This window comes from Haemaphysalis longicornis, unplaced genomic scaffold (assembly GCF_048455015.1).
Source record: "Haemaphysalis longicornis isolate Haplotype H1 unplaced genomic scaffold, Haemaphysalis longicornis Haplotype H1 scaffold_1, whole genome shotgun sequence".
In the NCBI taxonomy this organism is placed as follows: domain Eukaryota; kingdom Metazoa; phylum Arthropoda; class Arachnida; order Ixodida; family Ixodidae; genus Haemaphysalis; species Haemaphysalis longicornis.
Genome location: NW_027526203.1, coordinates 271,917,771 through 271,935,831, shown reverse-complemented (window position 1 = coordinate 271,935,831; position 18,061 = coordinate 271,917,771). Strand labels below are relative to the sequence as shown.

The 18,061-nt window shown below is 51.0% G+C and overlaps 2 protein-coding genes across 2 annotated transcripts in view; one reads left to right on the top strand and one right to left on the bottom strand.

Annotated features, from left to right (window-relative positions):
• The window catches only part of Fdh (alcohol dehydrogenase class-3 Fdh), a 51,016-nt gene that overhangs the window by 29,075 nt on the left and 3,880 nt on the right, over positions 1 to 18,061 (top strand). The window contains exons 7-8 of the mRNA XM_077677621.1: positions 6,931 to 7,061; positions 9,030 to 9,165. Of these exons, the coding sequence (XP_077533747.1) occupies positions 6,931 to 7,061; positions 9,030 to 9,165 (267 nt within the window). The remainder of the gene's footprint in view (positions 1 to 6,930; positions 7,062 to 9,029; positions 9,166 to 18,061) is intronic.
• LOC144174753 (uncharacterized) lies at positions 4,501 to 5,770 on the bottom strand. Its single transcript, XM_077703601.1, has 4 exons — positions 5,543 to 5,770; positions 5,266 to 5,470; positions 5,117 to 5,163; positions 4,501 to 4,699 (listed from the first exon to the last, which is right to left on the bottom strand). The coding sequence occupies exons 1-4, from the start codon at positions 5,768 to 5,770 to the stop codon at positions 4,625 to 4,627; spliced, it is 555 nt and encodes a 184-aa protein (XP_077559727.1). The 3' UTR covers positions 4,501 to 4,624.

Genomic DNA, 18,061 nt, shown 5'->3' with positions numbered 1-18,061 from the left:
ACAGCCCGCGGTGGCAGGTGAACGCAGTTTTGGCTACGTCATCCGCACTCATCTGTACCTGCAGGTACCCGCGACTAGCGTCTAGGATGGTAAAGTATCGAGAACCACCTAGGCTAGCCACGATAGAGTCAATACTCGGCATGGGATAGGCGTCCTTCCGAGTAAGCTCATTCAGCCGGCGATAGTCAACACAAAGACGGAAGGTGCCATCTTTCTTTTCGACTAGCACGACTGGGAACCCCCATGGACTGTCGGAGCGCTGGATTGCACCAGTCTCGAGCAACTCATCCACGGCGAGGTCGATTGCTCTCCTTTTGGCCTCACTGACCGGCCGAGGATTGCATTTCCAGGGTAGTGCATCACCAGTATCAATCCGATGCTGTACTAAGTTCGTACAACCCGGTTTCTCGGTGAACATGGCGCTGAACCGATTCAACAACGCCAATATGCACGCCTGCTCACGTTCCGACAGATCGGCCGACAGGGGCGGCAAACTGTGGTTCGTGCCGCCAGAAGCGGTAGCGATCATCGGGTTTATAATCGCTTTCTCCGCTCCAGCGTTCGAGCGCTTCGCCTCCGCTTCGCCGGGCAGCGCGGGGCTGCCGGACGGCGCGGGACGCGGGCGGTCTAACATCCCTTTCGGGTGAAGGCCGCGCGCGCGCCGCTCGGGAGGCGCGCGGGGCGCCGCAAGGTGCGGTGAGCGCCCGCGCGCGTTCCCGGAAGCTCGAGGCGCTCGGGGGGCTGCCGTCGCGGCGGCGGCTGCGCGGTTGGGAGACATGGCTTCCCTGCCCGCTCGCGCGGCTTCAGGAGCGCAAAGCGTCTCCGACAGCGTTGCGTTGTTGCCGCGCGCGCGCGAGGTATTCGGAGCGGGGGGCGCTTCCGATACATCGGCAAGTTTTGCAAACGGGAGCAGGGCTGCATGAACGCCATGCCTATACCCGCCGTTGGCAATGTCAATCACAATGCCTGTACGAGCCAGAAAATCACGGCCGAGAATTACAGGCACTGTGAGGCCCGGGAGATGTACGAATCTGTGGCGTCGCACTCGTTTCTCCCATCGGACCACCAACCACGCCGAGCCGCCTGAGTTGGCTTTCCCGCTCGCTAGGTGGAAAGTGATGTCGCAAGCTCGCAATCGAATAGCTCTCCGATGCAAATGAGCGAGGACATCATCGCCGAACAGCGTCGCAGACGCTCCGCTGTCCAGCAACGCCGCAAACTTTCGACCAGCGATCGTAAGGGCGATGAAAGGCGCTCGTGCGTTGGGGCATTTCACCCTGCACGCCATCGGGATTAGGGGCTCAGGCTCACCACCTAATGTAGCCATAGCCGTCGGCGACGAAGTGCTCACCGACGGCGGCTGGCGTTTCCCGAATTGCGCTGCCTTTCCGGCGCCGGGCAGGGAGCGGTGCACGCGCGGGCATAGTGGCCCGTTGCGCGGCACTTGTAGCAGACGATGCCGCGATGCGACTGCGCAGCCGGAGGCCGCTGTCCGCGCAACGCTGGCTGGTTCCCTTGGCTTGCCACACGGGCGTAGCGGTCTGTGTAGCGGTTGGGTTCCGAGTGCGCTACTGCTCCCTGACTGTCGCGCTGCGCGTTCGGTCCCCTCGAGCTTTCCACACGGGCGTAGCTGTTGGGTTCCTCATGCGCGTTTTGTCCCCGGCCGTAGCCGTGCCGCGGCATGCCTTGCTGGGCGTCAGAACGCGCCCGCATGGCGTACGAGTACGGGTCGAGCGCGCGCTCCGACACATCGCGCGGCTCTATTTCCGTGCTCTCCGCGTACGCTGCTGTTGCCGCGGCGCGCAGCATGGGCGGTGGGGGCGCACCCTGCCATGCGCACCTTGGCTCCAGCGTGGCGTGGGCTGGGGGAGGCGGCCGATAGCAGCGAGCAGCTAGTATATCGGCTTGGATGCGTTTTGCTTCGCTGGCCAGTTCATTGAGGTTGGCAAACTGACTGCCTCGAAGGTACGCTGCAAAAGTTGGGTGGGCTTGTCTCGTCACCCTCTCAACCTTTTCCGCCTCAGACGCCATGGGCTTTGCAAGCAAAAACAACTCCTGCATTGCCCTGACGTATTCGAGCAGAGACTCATCTCGGTGTTGAGTTCGCATCTCTAGCTCGTTCAACATGCGGCGCTCGTAATCTGGGGGCAGGAATTCGCTAAGAAAGAGCGCTTCAAATTCTCCCATCGTACGAGCGTCGCGCCCCACCAGCCGGTACCACCGTGCAGCCTGGGCGGTCAGCGATATAGGCAGAACACGTCCTATAATCACGCTGTCGTCCATACCCGACGCCTCCTGATAGCGGTGCAGCGCCTCGAGGTACTCCGTAGCACTCATGCGGTCAGAGTAACCGCCGTACTCGGGTATTCTGAGGCTACCGAGCGAGCTGTTAGGCCTGACGCTCGGTTGTGCGCGCACCGCGTTGATCAGGGCTTGTGCGAGATCGACTGCTGCCGAAGGCAGGGGTGGTTCCTCGCGAGACAACGCTGGCGTAAGGCAGGCGACGTGCGCCCTAGCCGTAACCGCTTGCGAGGTCTGCGTGGTGGGGTACGTTCGTGGCGCAAACGCGCCGGCGAACGAGGCGACCGCCGCACCGCTAGAGCCGGGAGGCTCGTACACGGCGGGGTCGGGTGCGCTAGCGCTGCGGCGCAGCTCCTCCTTTGCAAACATATCCGCTGGGTTGCTACGACCAAGGCCCGGAGGGCATGATCTCGTTGCAGCCCGTGGTGACGGCAGGTGGTCGCAAGAAGCGTTCCGCCCGCCGACACCGTGCGGCACGCCGGCAGGAGTGGGATGATAGCTCCCGTGACTCTCCCGCGCGGCGCTTTGGTTGCCTGCTAGGATAGCTCCTCCCTGTTCTGTGGGATAGCGCTGCCTGGGCCCCAGAGGGGGCTGGGCGTAGTGGTGGCGGCCGACAGGCGCGGGACTGGGTAATCATCCCTCGCGCTGTCGTAGTGCCTCACGCCGGCAGAAGTGGGATGGCTCCCGTAACTCTCCTGCGCGGCGCGTCGGTTATCGGGGAGATCGGCGCCGCCTCGACAAAGCTCTGGCGTAAGCACGGTGGCGGACAGCAGCGGGTCGACAGTGGCGTCCCGCAAGCCGTTACCACAAGCAATCTCGTCCGACAACCAGCCCTCAACTTCGGAATCAAGCAACGAGAAGCGGGGGTGCCGCCCTGTCATCGCAAAAAACCTTGGTTGGGCGCCAATGTGGGCTAACGTACGGGATAGCAGAGGACCCCGGCTAGCTTTGCTAGAGAACGCTACGCGCCGTACACTAGCCCTGCGGAATCCGAAGACTCACGCACGGGTTCGGGTACTCACATGCGGTAGACAGGCTCCGGCAATCCAAAGTAAGGCTTTATTGCCTGGCAGATACAGTGCATACACCAGACAACACGACTATCGCTCGCGGGGAGACAGTGGCTCCTGTCGCTCGCTCTAGCCGCTGGGCTCAGACCTCGATATCCGTCATCACGGCCGCGGGAGCAGGGGAGGCATCCCGAGGCGACCGATCAGGGCAGAATCTCTCGGCAGAGTCCCCGCGGACCATTCGCGCGTCCCGCAGGTCGGCTCGGGGGGAGAGGAGGTCTCCCCCGGCGCTCGAGGAGAGGGCGGCGAGGGAGAAGGCGACGACCGGTCCTCCTCCCCCCTCGCTCTCCGCACACGTTCGCGGCAAGCCGGTTCGGCGCGTCGCGCGGGGTCATGAAGAGGACACGACCTACGTGCCGCGCCGGCTACCCAAAATGGCGGCACCCAGCTCGCGGAAACATGTGCAGGCGAGGCGTAAGGAAACAAGGGTCCCCACAACTGACACAGCCGCAGATGCCACACACACAGTGCCGGTAGGGATGGCAAGGTGGCATCAGCCACACAGCTTTTTACCTCTCTCCAAAATGAACTTTGAATCGCAAGCAGAGTTCCACATGCATGAAAGGAGCTAATGATGTGGCTGAAAATTGCAGTACAAATCACACAGTGCTGGTAGGGATGGCAAGGTGGCTTCAGCCACACAGCTTTTTACCTCTCTCCAAAAGGAACTTTGAATCGCAAACAGAGTTCCACATGCATGAAAGTGGCTAATGATGTGGCTGAAAATGGCAGTACAAATCGCCATTTGGGCCCCTTGTGAAAGCAGCCATCAAATATCTGCTGCGGTGTTAAGCCTAAACATCTATAGGCAGCCCTGCCGACTGCTGGTAATGCATTTACAGCTGTTTGAAAATGGTGCCACAGGTGCGCTTCGTCCTATTGGCGCAAGTAGTATGCCCCTCCCACTGCCTTGGAGGGCAATAGGGCTAGTGCGCTGCTACTTCGGCCGTACACGCAGCGCCACCTGGCAGCCTCCGCGGCATTTTTTGCTTGTCCGGGTCTTAGCGAAGTCAGCCGCCGCCGGTAACGAAGTGTTGCGGGATGGCGCCTGTGCGGGCGAAAACACGCAAATCAGTGTACTGTTGCGTCTACGGATGCCATAACAGCTACGTCAACACTGCTGACAAGCTCCCGAAAACCAGTTTTTATTCCTTTCCGTGGAAGCCGTACGAAGAGGAGCGCAGGCTCCTCTTCGGACCGCGCAGGACCGCGCCCAGAATGGGCGCGGTGAAGCGAGTGCAGCTGCAAGTGCTTCAAACTCTGTCCTCCTCGTTTTGATGCGGTGGGCCATCGTGCTTGTGATGCGGTGCTTCCGCTCTTGGTGCCATCTGCGACAAAATGTGCCATTTTGTATAAAATGCACAACACGCTGTGAAGCACATAAAGGCTGCAGATATAACAAACCTGTCTACAGCAGCCTGGCCCAGGGTTAAAAGCGCGATCTCCGCTATCTGCTCCACGCTTTTTTTCACAAACGTTTTGTAATACGTTTCCTCTCTCTGCTCCAGCATAGCGAGCAGGTTGCACCTGTTTATTGTCAGGGGTACCACGCTCGCCACCTGCATGGTTGCGTACGTTTCTCGCGCTTCCCCGAGCAGCGATCTGACAACCTCGATGCCGAGATTGAGACTTTCGTCTACAGCTTCTGTGGAAGCACCGGTTGGATCTGCATTTTCGTCGTGGCTGTCCTCGCACGCGATCATGTCCGCGAACGCACACCTCACGCCCGAGAATTGGGCATGTACCGTTTTCGGGCACAGGGGTTTGAGTACTGGGGCAGGCAAGGGGCGACCTGTATAAATAATTATCAAGTTGTATGATGCAATACAAAAAAGCACGCATGCTTCAATGTTGAATAATCTGAACAATTCCAGAAAGCGCTCCTCGTGCTTACTTGCAAAGAGTTCCTTTATCTGTTTCTTCGTGTCCATGGTCGGTCGCGCAGAGGGTTTCCCCCAAGCACGCGGCAACTCCGTGCACGATTTCTCCTCGTCGCTGTTTATGAAAACGGCCACCGCCGCCGCGTGTTTACACCAACCGCGGCAGCCAGCCTTGCACGAACAGCGGCCTCGCACAATGCGCCTTGGGTTCGGCGACAACTACATAAACAAAACAAATCACCATGTACGTGAAATAAGCACGTAAGGGTATCTCAAATACAATTCACTCACCTCCAGCCGCACGTCGTAGTCGCAAGTGCTCTTCATCTGCGGAATGCACCTGGCCACGATTTCAGACGGCGCCGTCTCGCTGAGGATTTCTTCTTTTACGCCGTACACGTGGTTGCTCGCGTAAAGCTTGATGCCGCGCCTGAAGCAACTTCCCTCGAAATACTTCTCAGGGCTCTGTATTTTACTAAAACCGCAATACAGCACGCACGATCCGCTTGGCGCCGTCATGCTGGCCTCGCGCGGACGCCGCCGAGCCATAGAGAAAGCCTTGCGGAGCTGCGTTGCACGGAACGGCGGACAAGCAAAAAATGCGGCGCGGCGCCGGAGGGGGCGCCACCGGTTCCAATTCAGTGGCGCCTCCAAACGAGCGCACGAGGCCTATACTGGCTGTGTCACGGCACACGGTCACCTGCTGCTTCGAAATTGAATAAAGTGTTCAGTCGGGTAGCAACTTCTTGGATTGAGAGTGGCCTCTGTATCCGAGTTCTCTGAGCCAGAGGATCAGAGACGCCGGCCAAATGCAGCAATAGTTTCTGTTCACGTCAAAAAGTTATGCCTAAATCCCTAAACACTGCTTATACATCACACCACAAACTGTTCGCAATCATTGTGCCTGAGTGATTATAGGAGCAGAACTTTGTTGCTTGCACAGCAGATTTGCCATTTTTGGGATTACCCAGAAGTTGTTCTGTGACGTGCACAGGATAAGTTCGGTCAATGCCCGAGCCAGCACAATGGTTTCTTCCGCAATATCACGTGTGGCGTTAAGGAAAATGGTATAAATGTGTGCTCTTTTAATGTGCAGTAACTTCATTGATACTACCAATCTGTGTGCTCAATAGTGTCGAGCAAACGGTGCTGCAGGGGCCCTTGAAATGAGAAGACTTGTTACAATACAAAAGACCATGATTCATTGTTCATTAGTCTCATTGATAGCATAGATAAAGCACACTGTTGTAGCCCGATTGGGCAACAGTTACCATGGCAGCTTTGCACTTGGGGAAGTGCAATACAAAAATGCGTAGTTTTCTTTGTTTTTCTTTTGTGTGTGTGTGTGTGTGTGTGTGTGTGTGTGTGTGTGTGTGTGTGTGTGTGTGTGTGTGTGTGTGTGTGTGTGTGTGTGTGTGTGTGTGTTGTGAATTTGCATTAACTTTGGAATTTTTTTCTGGTGGCACTTTTCAGAGGTCAGTTGTTCCTTAACATGTTTCACCTTGAATTTAAACCCATTCTGTTGAGCCTATTCAAACACTGCCTGTGTTGTGGGTCTGTACAGCACAGTTGGTAACACTACGTGTTAGTATTATGTAAATTCACTCATATCTGATGCAGCATGTGATGCAACAGGCGAAGGAGCTGCCTAACAAGTTGTGCCTCTGTTTTTGTAACAGGCATGGAGTTCGGTTGCACAGAATGCGTCAACCCTAACAAGCTGCCTGTGCCGATCACCCAGTACCTGATTGAGAAGACTGACGGTGGGCTGGACTACACCTTTGAGTGTATCGGAAACGTCCAAACCATGGTGAGAAGGCTGTCTGTCTCTGCTGCTACATATGCAGTTTATGCAGCTGTGGCTGCTAATATGGTGAGAGGGAGCTGAAGCTACAGCATAAAAGTAGCGAGAACTGTGGGTATGTGGAAAATGCAGTGTGGTATGTCATTCACAGGGGGCCTACCAACGTAGAAAATTTTGAAAAACCTGCAAATGTGAGGGAATTTTGAGAGTCCGGAAATACTGAAAAACTTCCAGGTTTTTTCTTTTCTGCATTTTTCAATATAAGTGAAAGAACATTCTTGCCGTGTTTGTTTGTTCTGTGTTTTTGCGCCTGCTTGGCATCGACACTGGTTGCCCAATCAGCAAGCCAGGGGTTGCAAACACTTTTCCCCAGCGTGGCAGACAGGGGAGCTCAAAATTCAGATTCGGTCATCCATACCGTTTCTTGTATGCTTGTCATATTTGTAGGTGGGAGTGTTCTATACAAGGACAGCTAACGTAATGCGGTCTCTTGATGCAATGCTCTCGGATAGCATCGTATGTGGCTAAACAGTGCCAGTGCGATACTCTCTGAGGTTAAGACAATCAGGATGGGGATCTGTGATTTCAGGTCTTGAAAAAGAGCAAGGTTTTCCTACTGCAGAGTTTTCCTGTATTACCACTATTGCCATGCACAGTATTTAAAACACGTTGCTGAGAATTGCATTGACAAATCTAGGCGCACCCAAGCAACCACGGACATCCGTGGAACATCTGAAAAACAGCCAAACATCCAATGCCAGGTTTGGACGTCCAGTGTGTACGTCCATAATAGGATGTACATTTGCAGATTTACAGTGGACATCCAGCTACAGCTACTGTTCAGTTTTTTTTATTTATTTATTATTATTTTTTGTTGTTAGAATGCTTTTTTATCGTTTCTTGCGTTATCGTGGCATGATACGACGTCACTGTGATCGTCAGTGGCACCGGCAATTGCACCAACATGAAAGCAAATTGAACACTAGCTTTTGTATTTGTGGCATGTTTTTTATCAGGAAGTAAATTATCAGGAAGAAAAGGGGGGGGCGGGTTTATTATGCAAGTAAATGCGGTACTTTCCGTATGTCCGAAGGACATCCTCCCGTGGACATGCAAAGTTACCACAAAGCATCAAATAATGCTGCAAATTGAATATAAAAGAAGATACAGAAAAGCTACTCTCTTTTTCAGTTAAAAAGATTTTGTAAATCAACACCCTGACTTGTAAATTGCAAGTTTAATATGTATATTGATAAAATTAAGCCTACTTTTTTAAACTTTTTGAAGCATCTCATTGACTCCAATGATGATCTCCTTGAGGGATGGTATAAGCATTGAGAGCCGCTAACAAAACGTGTAAAGCAGGTTCACAGTGTTCATGCTTGTCTGCCCGGTAGTGCGCCCATGTTGTGTGGTGTTCGATCTAATTTTGTAGGAACTTATGCTTTTCATCAAGACAACATTTGTGATTCTGTAAATTATTACTGAACATCCAAAATACATCCAAGTCCAGATGTCCGAGTGGACGTACGGGAGTGGTAAATGTGGACGTCCCACAGACTGAAACAGATGTCCTGTGGCAGCTGCCAGAGTTAGAATGGACGTACATTGGACGGGCAACAGATGTCCGATGGTTGCTTTTTGTCCTTTGCAGGGCACAAACAGCAGAACCTCAAGAGCAAGCCTTATATGCCTCGCTTCATCACACCTAGCTCTTTCTTTTTTTTTTAGTTAGCTCATTTTATGATGTACACTCAACAGTGGGCTGAATACCGAAGGCAGTTCTCAGATGAGGATAATATATATTTTCTGTTCCACAAAATCTATGACGTCTTCAAATGAACCTCGGAGAGAGGATGTTGAGTTATGAGTCAATTGAACCACCATCCCTCGCGGCCCACAAGTGGAGGCTGTGGGGGTGGTGTGTTTGAGACCTGTAGTATGAAAGCAGTGTGAACCTGTCCTGCTGTGCAGAGGGCTGCCTTGGAGTCGTGCCACAAGGGTTGGGGCGAATCCATCATCGTGGGTGTGGCAGCTGCTGGGAAGGAGATTTCTACAAGGCCCTTCCAACTGGTCACCGGCCGTGTGTGGCGTGGATGTGCTTTTGGAGGTGCGTTCATAAGCATGCATGTCTTTGACACTCGCACTCAAATGGAACTGTGCGAATGCCGTGATGCAAAATGCAGGCAGTGCAGGCAGTCCCTGAATACATGGCCAAGCAGTACTGAACCAATAGATAGTACAATCAATGTAAGCATCACATTGTGGCAACTTGCTAGGGTTTTTGAAAATTTGGTGTTCGTGACAATTGTGGAGATGCCGTGAGTTCCATGATGTATTTTTTGTGTGCTCCATCTACATCCCTCCTGATTTCCAGCTTTCAAGCTCAGATTTCGAGGGCCTTGTAGATCAGCTACCGGTACCTTTTATTCTCATAGGCGACCTCAATGCACGCAACTCTCTTTGGGGCTCTCTCCGCACGGATGCCCGAGGTCGCCTAATCGAAAAATTTCTAACATCTTCAGGAGCATGCCTATTTAACAAAAACAAGCCTACTTACCATAACATAGGACACAACACTTATTCAAACCTTGACTTGGCTATTGGCTCTGCAGTACTCTTTCCATCGCTTGAGTGGGATGTTGGCACTAACCCATATGGCAGTGACCACTTCCCTACCTCACTAACATACATAGCCTTAAAACAGTTCACCTTCCCATTGCAAGTTTATTGAAGCCAGAGCAAACTGGAACACATTTACAGAGACATCTCAACTACACTACACATAAATAGCACACTTACCTGTAGAAAAGGCAACCCAGCTCGTCACGGCACACATTCTCGCTGCCGCACAAAAGTCAATTCCCCAGGCCTCCTTTGCCCCGCGCAACCCAAGGAGGCCCGGGTGAAATGACAACTGCGGGCGTGCGTGGGAGGCCCAGTACAAGGCGTGGGGTATCCTCTGTAGATACCCCACAACTTTTAATCTTATTTCTTTCAAAAGGCCAAAGGCATTAGGTAAGCGTGTGCGCCAGGAGGCAAAAGGGGAGAGCTGACACGCCTTTCTCACATCCATAAATTCATACACGGACACTCACAAGGTATGGACACAAATACGTGAACTAAAAGGACAACACACACATAGCCTACTCCTGGTTAGCATGACAGGGGACACACTGGAAGACCAGGCTAACACACTCGCACAACATTTCCAACACATGTATAGTTCTGCACACTACACAAACACTTTCATGCAACACAAAACATCTACAGAAAAGAAGCCGATACGTGACAAGAACGTCAAAGTCTGCATACAACTCCGAATTTACACTTCATGAGCTTAAGATTGCTCTTGCCACTTGTAAGGCTTCAGCTCCAGGTGCAGACAACATTACATACACTATGATTCAACACCTACATGCAGACACTCTCGAGACACTCCTACACCTATACAACCAAACATTGCTATCGGGGCACCTTCCAATGCGTTGGAGGGAGGCCATAGTTATGGCTCTTCTGAAAGAAGGGAAGGACCCTTCTTCTCCCGCAAGTTATAGACCCATTGCCCTGACAAGCTGCCTGTGCAAGCTTTTCGAGAAGGTGATTAACCGGAGGCTCGTGTACTTTCTTGAGTACAGTGGTCTTCTCGAGAGCTGCCAGGCAGGCTTCCGGGCAGGGTGATCCACAAATGATCAGCTTGTTGCATTAGAATCATACATTAAAGATGCCTTTATACACAAACAGTACTGCATGATCGTATGTTTTGACATTGAAAAAGCGTGCAATGCGGCATGGCGTTACGGCATTCTTGCAGACTTATAATCCTATGGTGTAACAGGTAACATGTTGAACACTCTTGATAGTTACTTGTCCAAACAAACATTTCGTGTCAGAGTCGGGTCGGCACTTTCAAGAGTTCACATTCAAGAAAATGGCTTGCGGAGAGTTTTGAGCTGCACGCTGTTTATCGTCAAGATGAATTTGCTTCGGAAAGCATTGCCTCCATCGATCTCCTGTTTAGTGTATGTGGATGATGTACAGATATCTTTTAAACCTTGTAACATATCCATATGTGAACGTCAAGTCCAGCTTGGGGTAAAGAAACTTTCTCGCTGGGCAGACGAAAATGGTTTCAAGCTTAATCCCGCGAAAAATACCTGTGTCGTATTCTCAAGGAAACGCGGAGTAAGGCCCGATTCTGAAATAAATCTCAATGGTGACCCAATTCCTGTTAAAAAGGAGCAAAAGTTTTTGGGTGTGGTGATCGACGAAAAACATTAATCCCTCACATCAGACAACTCAAACAAAAATGTCTAAAAACAATGAATATTGTTAAATTCCTATCTCACGAATCATACGGTGCAGATAAACAACTCCTGCTGTGCCTTTATACCGCTTTGGTAGGGTATCGTTTGGATTACGGAAGTGTTATCTACAGGTCGGCCACAAAAACAGCGCTAAAAAAATGCTAGACCCAGTGCTGCACTTGGAGCTTCGCCTCTCGTGTGGTGCTTTCCGTACAAGCCCTGTCCAAAGCCTGTATGTGGAATGTGACAAATGGTGCCTGGAGTACCAGCGAATTTATGTTGATCTTTTATATGCTTGTAAAATACAGTGTAGACCATTTATAACGTAACCGCTTATAGTGCGGGACCGGATATAACGCGGGTTTTCGTGACCACCGGTTTGCCTCCCATAGAACTCAATGCATAAGCATACCGCTTAAGATGCGGTTGGCCGAAGCACAATACCGTTTATAGTGCGGTTTTTCGGCGGGTCTGCTCATCGACCGGCGCAGCTGGGGCATCGTTTTAGGGTAGCAAAAGAAAAAAAGAAATGATGAAATCGGCCATCTGACGCAGCGCGCACCCCTTGCTCTCCTCTAACTTCGACACAGAAGCAAAAAATAGGCACCCTTTAGTTCGCGCGTACGTGATAACCACAGCTGTCCTTGCTTGATGCATCTCGGAAGATAGCGACTGGCTCCCCGTCCGCGCGTGGCAAGTTGTTTCTATTAATCGTGAACCGCATGGCCCGTTTTCGCGCACGAATTGTGCACGTCGGCGTTGCGCGTGCGTTTTTTTCATGCTCGCGTCTACGATTACGCGCTCGCGGTGGCTTCTTCGCGTGGCAGTGCGAGGAGCCTGACGACTTGCACCAATGGAAAGACGCGCACCTAATGGCGGGAGATTCGAAGCGCTCCGAGCCGGTTAGCCGCGCCAGAGGTGTTTAGGCTAAAGTCCCTCGATCAGATGAAGGGACTTTAGTTTAGGCTTACCGCCGCGGTATTTTTTGATGGGAGCTTTCACAAGCAGCGTGGATGGAAGTTTATTTTCCACTTTGCGGTCACATTATCAGCTCTTTTCTTGCATGAGCACCTTCGCTTGCGCCTCGTGCGGCATTTCAGCGAGCGGTTAGAAGTGGTCGCTGGAGCTGCCTTCACGGCTTCACGGCCAGTGCCGACGCCATGTTGCCGCCTCTTACCGCGCCGCACACATTACATCAGTTGTATCCGCGCCGGCGTCGCCGCGCCTGCGGCGTGCGCTGCACGTTTTCGCGAGAAATCGCTCCATGCGGTTCACGCTTTAGAACGTTGTGCAGATAAGCCACCGCTCTTCCCGAACAAGCGAGCCGCGCGAAGATTTCCACCACCAATACGTCACGCTGATAAGCAGCCGCCTTCGGCATCGTGAACGCAAGGTGGGGTAAAAAAAAAATCCCGCTGGCCTTTCTTATCATGTCCTGCGGCATCTTCATAGACGCAAAAAACGCAGCCATGGTCTTTCAAAACACAAACACAACGGAAGTTAAAGCGGCACTCGCCGTTTGTAAGACCGCGCTTTTGCAATATGTGAGACCCGGCAGCAGCGGCTGATGTTAAAAATAATACGAAATAAAGACCCTTCCTTCGTTTTTAGGCGCTGTGCGTTTGGGTGATAAAAAATTTAGGATGACTTGCGAGGTAGGTGGCGATTTGGTTGGATTCGCGCACGTTTTGGTTATAGTGCGGTACCGCTTATAGTGCGGATTTTTGCGGCTCCCGCGACATACGTTATAAGCGGTCTACACTGTATCATCAATCGACAACCATCCTTTTAAACCTGTTTTTATGGATACATTCACATCACAACTCTTAAAAACTCGCCCATCCGTTTCTGTTCCTTTCTCACAAAGAGTGAGAGAGAAGGCGGCTTTACTTAATGTCTCCTTTTTAAACACCTTCAAATCATCTTGCATTGATTTTATAGCACCATGGCACTTTCGAACTGTGCCGTGTGACTTGTCTTTCATCCCACTTGATAAAAATAGGGTACCGAGAAATGCGATTCTGCAGCACTTTCTGTCACTGCAGGAGAAGTACCAGTGTACAGCATTTTACAGCGACGCCTCCAAAACTGCCTCCGCCATGTCATGTAATGCGCACGAACCCAATTTTAAAGCTTCTGAGACCATGAGTGTAACTTGTAGCATCTTCACAGCAGAGGCTTATGGAATCTTTCTTGGTGTGGATCACATTGTCAAATGTCATGTTCCAAAATCTGTCATTTACACTGATTCACTAAGCGTTGTAGGGGCGTTATCATCCCGAAAGAAGTCTAAAAGTTACATCATCAATCTTGTTCTTAGGACAATTATGTCAGCATATGGTGCAAGCCTTGAGGTAACTGTTTGTTGGGTCCCAGACCACTCAGGGATCACTGGAAATGAGACAGCCGACGAAATGGCTGCTGCTGCACTTACAAACACGGTGCACATAACAACAGTACCCTACACCGACTTCAAACCACACATAAAACAACAACTACGGAAAACATGGCAGAAACATTGGAGTGAACAGACAGACAACAAACTGCACATTGTAAAACCACACTTGGAATGATACACAGCCGATTCACACAACAGACACACAGAAGGTGCCTTTGCAAGGTTACGGATAGGCCACACACATGTAACACACTCCCACCTGCTCACTGGATCCCCAAGACCCATGTGCAGCGGGTGTGGACAGGGCCTATCCATAATCCACATCCTCATTCAATGCAAGGCACTTGACATAACACGACGCAAACACTTCCCACAACTATACACATGACATATTCCACAACACCCGTCATACTTCTTAGGAGATGAACCCATGTTTTCAATGAAACGCGTTTTTGAGTTTCTTACCGACGTAAAATTTTTACATCTCATTTCTTATCATGCATCTTGACAATCTGGCCCCTTAACACCAGTCATCTTCATTATGTTGTGTTTTACTTTGTTTGTTTCTACTGAAATGTTTTTTACTTTCATGTCACTCTCATGTAATGACTTTTCTTTAGTGCTCTTTGCCCTTAGTTGGCCTTGCGCCATTAACATCCAAACATCATCATCATTTTTTTTGGTGTTGTGCTCACGTGGGTGTTACGAAAGAGTGACTGCATGTCTTGTACATCGAAACCAAAACTATGGTCCTGCTTCCTCTGTCAGCCATGTCCCGTTCTGTTTTTACTTTTTGCCGTGTCTCTGTAGTGCACCCTGCACATACCAGAGATCATAAAACGAATGAACCTCAGTGTGAGCTCTTATAGTTTGTGCTCACATAATACTAAATATACCTTGCATGTGTGTCATCAGAGTTTCACTTTTTTTTCCCCCGCTGAGCGGGAAAATGCAGCTAAAATGCACATACAGTCGAATCCCGCTACAACGAAATTGACGGGACATGCGAAAAATTTCGTTGAAGTGAAAATTCGTTGAGGCGAAATCTGCCCCAACACACCACGGAAAGGCCAGAAAAATAGCCCTGTACGTTTCCGCAACATTGGCAGCATAATACAATGTTTAGAAAAAGGAGTGACGCGCAAGAACTCATGTTTATTTGGATAACAAACAAAGCAATGGTTATCTGTTTTTTTCACCACCCAAAGAAGTGTTACGGAGGGGGGTGAAGATATACAGGCACCCGCCGCGGTGGCTCAGTGGCTAAGGCGTTGCGCTGCTGAGCACGAGGTCGCGGGTTCGATTCCCGGCCGCGGCGGCCGCTTTTCTGATGGAGGCGAAAAGCAAAAACGCCCGTGTGTACGAGATTTCGGCGCACGATAAAGATCCCCAGGTGGTCAAAATTAATCCGGAGCCCTCCACTACGGCGCGCCTCATCGCCTGCGTTGCGTCGGCGCGTTAAACCCCACAATCAATCAATGAAGATATACAGGCGCAAAAGTATCGCTGTACAACAAGGCTTGCCTACCGAGCTGATTACTTGCAGATAACTGCTAGGCCGTCGGAAGCCCCCCCTCTCGCTTGTGGCAGGAGCAGTGCCATTATCTTATCCTCCGACAGGGCACCGCAGATACTGACCTTGGCAGGCAAGACGCGCACGCTTGCATTTAACATGACCGCGCGTTGCGACTAAGATAGGATGACTAGGCTTGAAGACCAAACACGCAAACATGATTTTTGCTCTTGGCTATGAAGAATGGTAGAAGGAAAACGGCAAGGACAGCTGCTCACAACGCATACATGACGGCACCGCGCCAGCAGCGGAGCACATTCATGCAATTTCAACTGGATACGGATTGGCTGTAGCTCTGGGGCTCTGCCTTGGCGAAGCGGGCCTGCGCCTCGTGTAAAGATGGCCAGCCACATCGTTATCACCATCAAGCAATGGCGTGCGCCTATGAGTTATTTTTTGTTTTGTTTTGGGTGGCGGTGTGGTCGCAACGCGCATGTTTTCAGTGAAACTAAGCGTCCTGAATGTATAAAAAGTTACAGATAGCTGGCGCTATGCTTATTTTATTGTAAAATAATTGTTCGAACCCAGCCCAAATCATCTAAAATTTCGTTGAAGCGAAAGCAAGCCAGACAAATGGTTCGTTGTGGCGAGGACTTTGTTGGATTGACTTCTATGGCTCGCTGACGGGGAATCGGAAATATTTCGTTGAAGCGGAAATTTCGTTGAAGCGGCGTTCGTTGTAGCGGGGTTCGACTGTATTATATTACCGTATAATGCGGAATATAGGTCGAGGCGGAATATAGGTCGACCCCCTTACCTTGTAGCCAAAAAATGCAAAAAAAAATAATAATTAGGTACCAACCATTGTTTTATTGAGACTATAACTTGTTTCGTCTCAGATTTTTCATTTAAAACTGTCTGAAGTATCGTCGGACAACTGCTTCTGGCTCGCTGTTGCCCACACAGCAGGTCGTCCTCGGTGCAGTCCAGGGAATTGCTTATGCAGCACTTCTTAAACACTCGCAAGATGACGTCATCGTGAAGCGAGCGCAAAGCATGGCACACTCGTGTGCAGTCCGGAGCGACAGCCAGTCTGTGCAGGCGGTCAGCAAACATCTTGGGGTATCCATTCGTAGAGACATCGCACGACGCTAGCGGACAAAATTTGCCCCGTTGTACAGCAGCACAGGTGCACAGAGCAGCGCCCATGAAACGAGGCCTTCCGAGCGTTGCATACCGAGAGCTGCCCCTTCAGCTAACGCCGCTAGCAACACTTCTTTTGGTGATACCGAACTGGCGCAAGGCGGACACGTCATTGGCTTTGGAAAACCCCCAACTTTTCTTTTAAATGCTGCTGTAAACTGGCACCAAGTGCCTAAACTCATTTTGAGCAAGAAAATTGCACGCACACATTCGCCGACAGCGAGAGAAGCAACAAAACAAAGATGGCGTCGCGTCCGATTGATGGTGGTGGCGATGGGCTCGATGGCGATGGCGATGGTTTGGATGGGCTCGATGGGCTGCCCGGTCGCCAGATGACAACTGCCAGTGACTGCAATATAGGTCGAAGAGTGACTTTTCGGCAAATTTTTCTGTAAAAAATCTCGACCTATATTCCGCATTATACGGTAGTTTTTTCGCCCTCGACCCGCCGCGGTGGCTCAGTGGCTAAGGCGGTGCGCTTCTGAGCACGAGGTCGCGGGTTCGGTTCCCGGCCGCGGCGGCCGCTTTTCTGATGGAGGCGAAAAGCAAAAACGCCCGTGTGTACGAGATTTCGGTGCACGTTAAAGATCCCCAGGTGGTCGAAATTAATCCGGAGCCCTCCACTACGGCGTGCCTCATCGCCTGCGTTGCGTCGGCGCGTTAAACCCTACAATCAGAATCAGATCAATAAGTTTTTTCGCCCTCGCCCCACACATGCCGCATTTTTCCGGAGAAAGAAAGCAATGTAACCTTCGTTGCTTGTCAGTGCCAAATACTTCTAATTTTTTTAGTGATAAATATTGTTCGAAGCAAATATTGAATAAAAAAAAATACGCATATTTGCACGTGCCTAATCAGAAGGTTGTGAAGGTGTGTGTGCTGGAATATTTGTTGTACTAGATGAAAAAACAGGAATTACTCTATTGCTTATGAGTCGATGGATTTGCACGGCGCTGCTATATGGAGCCTGTCACGTCTGCATTTCAGTGCCTTCAAAACTTTGCATGTGCCTGGCTTGCGTAGGCTCCATTTCAAGTCTGCTGGCTCAGGAATCACCTTGTATGGTGACACGTTTGCAAAATGGGAAACTATTTTGGAGCAGAAATGCCATGAATATGCTTGCGATGTGCATGGGTGCTCATAGAAAAGCAGATATTGCTTTGCATTAATTCTGGAGTGCTGTCCTTCGTATAAAGGCTGCTTCTGTTTATGCATGTATGGCAGCCTGGGCCCCACACATGCCTTGCTCTGGCAGGAAGGCAAGGGGAGGCTAAGTGACCCCAGCCCCTTCCCTCAACATTCGGGTGCAGTGAAAGATCCTGCACACTTCATAGTTAGCTTATGGCGAATTCCATTAAGAGAGGAGGAGCAGCGGCGTCGTGCAGTGGAGAATCGGGGGGCGGAACACTTGGGAGTAGGGCCACTCCACCTGCCATTGGAATGCGGCACGCACCCAGAGAGCAGGTGGGAGAGGAGAAAACAACGAGGAGAAAACACGGTCCCAACCTGACTGCCCCGGCTTGTGTCACCAAGATGGGCATGCACGATAGCTTTTATCTGTTTAAATAAAGGCATAAAGGCGATT